We start from the raw sequence: 7,600 nt of genomic DNA on the forward strand, positions 1-7,600 counted from the left end.
TACCGGTCAGGAGATCTTGTCTCAGACAGCTGCTTGACCCTTTGGTGACTTCCTGCTATGGCAGCTCACCTATAAAACGGAGACACTGATTATACTGATCAGGGTTATGACCACATTAGATTCATGTTGCATTTTTAAAAATCCCTGTATTCATCAAAGAACTGTGTTCACACCAAAATATCAGCATTATAGTAGGGGCCATGGGGGCCATACTAGAACCTACCCAGCAGCTGTCATGATGATCAAATGAGCGAATCACGTAACACCCTAAACATGGCCCCTGGGCCATGGTGGGTGCTCATCTTGCTTGTATGCGTGATAAGGAGTATTTTACATGTTTATTTCCAAGTTGTACACAAAAATTACCTGGTAGGAACAATGGAGTATTTTAGTGTATTTCTATGAATTGGAAATCTATTATAAACCTACCTACTTACCAGCCTACCTACCTACCCATGGATTGGTATGACAATTTTGTGTTTCAGGGGGAAAACTTGAGGATGATGTAAAAACTAAACTGCATGCTTCAACAGCACCACAAATCAAATATAAATAATGTTATCTTAATTTATGCAGACCAAGCAAATAGTTCATCAGAGTCCAGAAGGTCTGAGTAAACGTATCTGAATATTATTAACTTCTGTCCTAAAAAAACCCACTATTAGAGTAGCACCTGGAATAGTTAATAAATAAGGCTGTTGACTTTGGTTCTCCTATTCTGCTTTTGCAGCGCGCCTTCAAAGCAATTACTATTCCATTACTGTTCACACAAGAGAAAATTTACTAGCCTGCAATTTAGAGGTAAGTGGGGTAGACAGAAGAAAATGGAGTCACCCACCAGGATCCAAGAAGCTGCAGACAACAGTCTAAATGCTTAAAAGACACACATTCATTGCCACACACAATAACCTGGACTTGTCTTCATGTCTATTCATGAGAAAGAATAATCAGTGGAAAGCAGGTTGGAGGAAGAAGGAAGATAGAAAAAAGACAACAGGAAGAGGCAGGAGGGAGAAGGCCTTTGAAACCTGAGGCGTTATTTCTGATCCATTAAAATATCAAGATCCAGATGAAAACTGCTGGTGTCCAAGGAAAACACTGTCAAAAATGAGCCACAGCTCAAGTACCATACATCCAGGGAAAGTAAAGAAAATGTACAGATTTAACACTGATAGAATAGGAAAGCTGTCCAGCCTTCTAGACATCCAGTTCACAAAATTCTCACATTTGATCAGACTCACAGCTTGACTATTAACATGCTCTTAGGAGGGAAGAAATAACATGTGAGGGGCGTGTTTTGGGTAAAATCATCTTTGGATGGTGCTCTCTGAAAGCGTCTTTGAGGTTTCTTCACTTCGAAAAGATAATCACTCTACACTAAGTAGCTGTGTCAAGGGGAAATGGAAAGGGAGCTCTCCTGTGTCCTTCCAGGAAATACATTCGTAATCTATTATTTAGGGGGGAAAGTGCCAAACACTGTAAATCTCAATATCCTTTGGATTATGGCTCCAGTGAGCTCCACGTAAAGGGTGGAAGATGTAACTAAATTATCAGAAAAGAGCAGGGTGAACTCGCCCCTCACCTCCCCCACACCCAGCCCCTGCCCAGCACACAAACAGCTTAACTGCACCCAACACAGCATCCAAAGGGCCTCTCTAGGTCACTACTTGCCAGAAACATCTTCCAAATGCACTCTCATTAACTGAGACCTTTCCTAAGCCTGTAACCGGTTTCAAAGTCAGCTTGTCTTCCAGCCTCACCTCGTTAAACTGAAAGTTAAATTTTTAAAAGTTCTTTCCTTGCTTGGAAAGTGATATTTTTTTAACCTTTCGGTTCAACTGGTTTCCCCAATGTGAAAGCAACTTCACCTGAAAAGCAGCCTCTTTAAACTCAAGAAACCCTGGAAGGTTTTCTAGCAGAGGACAGAAATCTGATCAATAGTGTTATTGAATAAAGGCGACCGGCTACAGTCCCATTTGTCTGTGGCTGTTGCTACTGTGAAAGCCGGGTAAATCCTTTGCAAATAAGCTTTTCTGGAGAGCTAGATGGATGGGGCGTGCAGGCTGCAGGCAGCCAGGATTACCTGAGAGCCTCAGTGCAAACTCCTATCAAGGCCACAAGAAGAGACCACTGGGAACCGGATAACTCCAAGCACCTCCATCTCTGACGGACAGCTCAGCTTCGGCCACAATTCACACAGCTTCCTTTGCAAATGGATTTGGCTGTTCAATGTAGGGTTGTTTGATGCAAATATTTCTTTCCTGGCCGCACAGCTCAGTTGAAAGGGGAGCCTGAAAATTGGCCGGCTGGCTAGCTGGATGGGAGAAGAAAGCTCAGTTCCAGCTAAGCTACCACGGAGGATTAATTGCACCAGCGTGCCTGTTGTGCCTTAAATTTAATTTGGAAATCTTTCATCTTTTTCTTTCCTTCATTGGCAGCCAATGCTTAGAGAGCTAATTTGTACCTGGTTCATTTTCCTCCTTTTATCTTATCGACGTTAACATCAGCCATGGAAATGAGAAGCACCATGAATAAAAGATGAAGCTTGCCTCGGGACATTCTCTCCTGAGGTACTGTGAATTACTAAAACACTAATTTGTGTGTGCTTCATAGAGAGGGCTGAGATACATGCCAGGCCGCCAGCAGCCCTCATCAGCATCTTCCCTTCCCCCAAGGAGCCATAGTGTTTAGATGTTTTAACTGGTCCCACCTTTTCGACAAGAGAGCAATGTCTAGACTGCAATCCACGTGGAATCATTAATCTAGAACTGGTGGAGGGTAGGACATCCCATTAATAAACAAGACTAAGGATGCATCATTTCCCCTAATCTGACTTCTTAGAGAGTTCAATCTTGCTTGCCATGCAAATAAAAGAATGTGTGCAATAAAAAAAAAAACAAAACAATGTCTCAACATACATGCCTGGTGAACAGAGAGATGCCTTTTTCTGGTTCAAAAACACTATGTTGGGGGAGGGGTGGTGGCGAGAAAGGGATTAGTACTAAAATTCCTGCCTGGGAGGAACCCCGAGAAGCTACAGGACTTAAATTCTAAGTGTATTATGCATATTATGCTTTTAAAAAATCCCTTCTGTTGTGTATTTTGTATACTTGGCACCTCTCCATAAATAAGAGACACACCTGTTCGTAAGTTTATTTTGAATATTTCATTACTTCCAACCATACAAAACATTAGTGTCTTAAAAGTTTAGCATTTTTTTCCCTATATAGTTTCCTCTCGCTGACACTTTTTTTTTTTTCATCATCCTTTCCTCTTTATCTTCTCTCTTTCTTCCCCCCATGGAGCAGTTAAAAAACCTCTTGCTGCTTCATATCCACCATGAACAAGACTTCTTTCAGTTTGGGAAGCATCAAAGAAAGACTGTGTTCTGGGCCGTTTCTCTGCCGCTCTGTGCCAACTCCTCCCTTCAGTCCAGCGCCTCACAGCAGCGGGCTGGAAGGAGGGAAGAAACTGAGACTCATTGCCCTTCACAGCCCGCTCCCCTAAAAGGTTAATTAATGAAAGTGTGCACTGTTTTGCTTACCCAAGACTACACATTTTCACAAGCAGAGCAACTTCCAAGTTGTATAAGAAGAAAAAAGACTTTGGGGGTTAAAATGATGCTCTTCTGAAATATAAGGGTCTTGGCTTCAGATTACAAACCATGTCTTTTGGGGGCAAGAATATGCAGGCAGAATCACGATAAAACCCAACTTAAAAAATCAGCTGATATTTCGAATCTTGGTTATAATGAAGACCATACCATACAACGACAAGCTAATTGATTTCTACAGAAGAAATACAGGAAGAAAGCCCTCCACCATGAAAGCATGGAAGAGAGGAGAGGAGAGCAATTACTGGTCATTTTATTCAAGAAGCAAGAGAGGATGAACAGAAATGAAGGCAACAATTGCCCCTAAGAAATGGATTTTTAAAGCCACATAGGCAGAAAAATGAAGCTGGAGAGACACAGAATAGCTCTATCCTGAGGTTATGAACGCCAAATTGAGGTATTAGGATGAAAGCATGGGATGTTTGTGATTTCTGTGAAGAGTGTGCTCAGTTGCTTCAGTCCTCCGTCCGACTCCGTGCGATCCTGTGGACTGTAATCCGCCAGGTGCCTCTGTCCATGGGATGCTCCAGGCAAAAATACTGGAGTGGGTTGCCATGCCCTCCTCCAGGGGATCTTCCTGACCCGGGGTCAAACCCGCCTCTCTTATGCCTCCAGCATTGGCAGGTGTGTTCTTTATCACTAGCGCCACCGGGGGATATCTAGACATAAAGATCGCCCAGTTTACTTAGGGGAAGGGAAGGGAAAATGGAGTCTCAGAATCAGGATGCCGGGGATTTGGTGAAGAGGAAGGCAACAGTCCCAAGGCATGTAAAAAAGTCCAAGGTCTTTTCCCGCTATATTTGTGGAGGAAGAACAAGGAAACTGTCAAAACCAGGCAACCCAGCCTCATTCGCAGAACGCACACGCATGCGCACACACTCAGGCTGCAAAGCACCAGCCTCAGGGACGAACACCTGTTCCAATCTGGTGCCTGCTGGTTTTGTGCAGCTACGGGCTCCAAGGGACACTGTGCCATCCCAGCACCAGCGGGCCAGGCTGCGCTGGGGACCTCACGGCGAGGACCAAGTAGCAATGGCAGGTGCAAAAGTGGCCAAAGAGGGGTCTCGAGAAGGGTCAGGAGAAGGAACCCGGCAGTCCTGCTGATAACCTCGGGCTGTAAAAACACAGAACCAGAGGGCAGGACAGGGCAGTCCCAAACTCAGTTGCCAGAGGGTTTCCTCGAAAAGGAGGTCATCTTTAGAGTCAAGAAGGGCCTTTGTGGGGTACAGGGAGAGATGGTGGGGAAGAACTCCCTAGAAGTCGGTGTTTTCACTAGTAACCATTTCCAGCCCAGCAAACTGTAACAGGGAAATGGGTGTCTGGCTGATTCTTAGTCACCATCTTCAGCGTCCTCCTGATATGGCTCTAGACTCAGAATCACACCTGCTTGCACTGAAAAGGCCGTCAGAGATCACCTAGCCTGCCCCCAGGGCGCAGAACCCCTCTCTTGCAGCTAGCCTCTCGGGGCTCCATCCTCAGGCCGGCCAGAGCCCAGTTCCTAGAAATCCTCCAGGAGCCTCACAGCTGCACCACCGCTTCAGCCCAATCGCGGGGTCGGTGAGTGTGTCTCTGTGTGTATGTGTGTTGGGGGGTAAAGGGGGAAGCAAAGCCCCAGCCAGACTCTCTCCTGGAGTCCCGGAGGTCCTCCCACCCTCCTCCAACCCCGGGGGATCAGAGCGAGCCGCGGCGCTGCGCCCGCGGGGAAGGGCAGCCGTGGCAGGACCAGCCCGAGGGGTGTCCTCCCGCCCGCCCGGCCTGCCGCTACCTCCTGGAAGAGCTCCAGACTGTAGGTGTTGTCGTCGTCGGCGAAGAAGAGCACCCCGGGCTGCGCGCGCTGGTGCCCGTGCCTCTGGCGCAGCCAGGCCAGGCCGGCGTTGCGCTGCTCGGTAGCGCGCGGCAGCCCGGGCCGCTTGTAGCGCCGGGGCGTGGGGACGTGCAGGTGAGTGCTGGGCAGCCCCGCGCGCGCCAGGAAGCGGCTCACCAGCTCGCTGCGCGCCGCCGCGTCCTCCACCAGGATCCAGTGCAGCTGCGCCACCTGGCGGAACGTGTTGGCCAGGCGGGTCAGCTCGGCCTTCTGCACCGGGCGGCTGTAGGTGGGCGTGATGGCATAGATGGTGGGCAGCGGCGGCTCGGGCGGCGGCGGCGGCCGCCGCGGCCACGATTCGTTGCGTGGCTCCCGGCCGCGCCCCGGGCCGCCCCGGCGGAGCGGGAGCCGGGCTCCCCCGCGGCCCCGGGAGTAGGGCGCGAAGTAGGGGCGCGAGGTGAGCGGGGGCGCGGGCCTGCGCGTGTCCACGTCGAGCATGATGATGACGATCAGGATCCAGGGCAGGAGGATGAAGAAGCGGCTGAACAGCACAGACTTCATGGTGCGCTCTCCCCCGACCTCTCCGACGCCCCGAGCGGGGCTGAGCTGGGGGACCCCAGCGCGCAGTTTGGACGGCGCTGGCGTCCGCGCTCAGGAAGCCGCGGCCCGCGCGCACTGCATGGGGCGGCGGGGCGCTGCGGGGGTGCGGAGCCGGGCGTGCGGGGTCCGCGCGGGTGACGGGGAGCTCCGGCTTACAGGGCGTGCAGGCAGGTGGGCTGGCGCGGAGGTCCCTACTCCCGGTAGTCGGCGGGAAGCGGGACTCGGTCCAGCCGCGCGCGCCGCCGGCCCCGGAGTTGTGCGGGGCGCCGGGAAGGTGGTGATCCAACCGCGCTCTTTCCGAAGCGTGGGAGCTGGGAGTCGTCCCGCGGCGCCTCTAGCAAAGGGACTCCAGCCGTGGGTCCCTGGTGCGCTCTCGGGGTGGGGAGACAGGCGTGGGGGACAGGCGACGAGCGCTCTCCCTCGTTACATCCCAGCCGAGGCGGCGAGGACCGGAAGCGAAGCTTGATCCCAAGCGAAGCTTGATCTTGCGCCCAGCTCGGTTCGCGCGCCGCCGCGGAAGCCTGTGCCCGGGTCTCTTCGCTCGGCGCTGCTCTCGGTAGAACCTCTCCGGGCTCCGGCAGCAAGATCCCAAAGCCTGGAAAGAAAGGAAAAGCGAGGGGGCGGGGGCGCTGCAGACTCCAGCGTCCCCCCACCCCCTAGTCCTCCTGTGGGGAGACAGCAGCGCTGCTACTGGAGGCGTGGGGCTACGCGGGGAGGCGGGAAGGCGGCCGGGCGAGCCGACTCCAGAGGCGGCTGCCGCACCGCCGAGTGGAAGCGGGAGGAGGGTCCCCGTCGGGCGCCGCGGCCTCAGGGAGGGGCTGGATGCTCGCTCGATCGCTCGCTCGCTCCCCCGACCTCCGCGCTCTTAGCTTTCTAAAATGCGGCAAGGTCTTTGGAGACCAGCCAGGGAAACACAGGCACGTGCCGAAAACGCGGGAGACCTCGGGTGGGGAGTGAGAGGCGAGGGGCGGCGGGAGAGCGCGTAGGGTACCTTCTCTGGCGGCCGACGCGGAGTTTGTGTGCTGGGGGTGGACCGCACCGCGCAGACAAGAAGCGCTTTCCCCGAAAGGCAGAGATCATGGACACCCCCGAGAAACGGAGGGGTGCCCCTATGGGGGTTTGACTAGTGAGATGGCCCAGAAGAAAGGATCCATCCGAACACTTGCTGCCTGGCTGCAGTTAGATCATTGCGGGGAAATTCCTAAAACTCCAGCTGCGTTAGCAGGTTTAACTTATTTTCCTTCTGGGTCACAGTTCCTCACAGTCGGCTGCCACCGGAATGATTTCGTTTGACCCTCTCAGCGATCCTTTCGATGAGGCCTGGGAAGTAGAATCACCTTCATTTTCTGGATGAGGAAGCTGGGACTCAGAGTTGGCAATGATCTCGCCGAGGTCAGTGGCGATGGCCCAGCGGAAACGAGACGGAGGTGCCCGGAGTCTAGCCGGTGGCTTCAGCCTGCAAAAGCCACACTCGGCACAACCCCCCGGGCGGGCGGCCCTCCTGGCGGTAAACATGGTGCATCCGGAACCAAACGGAGCGCACGGTGACATGTGGAGCCATGACAGTGTCTGGAAGACGCGAG

At 52.6% G+C, this 7,600-nt stretch overlaps 1 protein-coding gene across 1 annotated transcript in view; it reads right to left on the reverse strand.

Annotated features, from left to right (window-relative positions):
- Positions 1 to 5,978, reverse strand: part of B3GAT2 (beta-1,3-glucuronyltransferase 2) — a 98,375-nt gene extending 92,397 nt beyond the window's left edge. Inside the window, exon 1 of the mRNA XM_055433522.2 lies at positions 5,379 to 5,978. Coding sequence (XP_055289497.1) covers positions 5,379 to 5,978 — 600 coding nt within the window. The remainder of the gene's footprint in view (positions 1 to 5,378) is intronic.
- Positions 5,979 to 7,600: the final 1,622 nt, after the last annotated feature.

Source organism: Moschus berezovskii, chromosome 10 (assembly GCF_049115385.1).
Source record: "Moschus berezovskii isolate FMDL1 chromosome 10, NW_MosBer_1.0, whole genome shotgun sequence".
Taxonomy (NCBI): Eukaryota; Metazoa; Chordata; class Mammalia; order Artiodactyla; family Moschidae; genus Moschus; species Moschus berezovskii.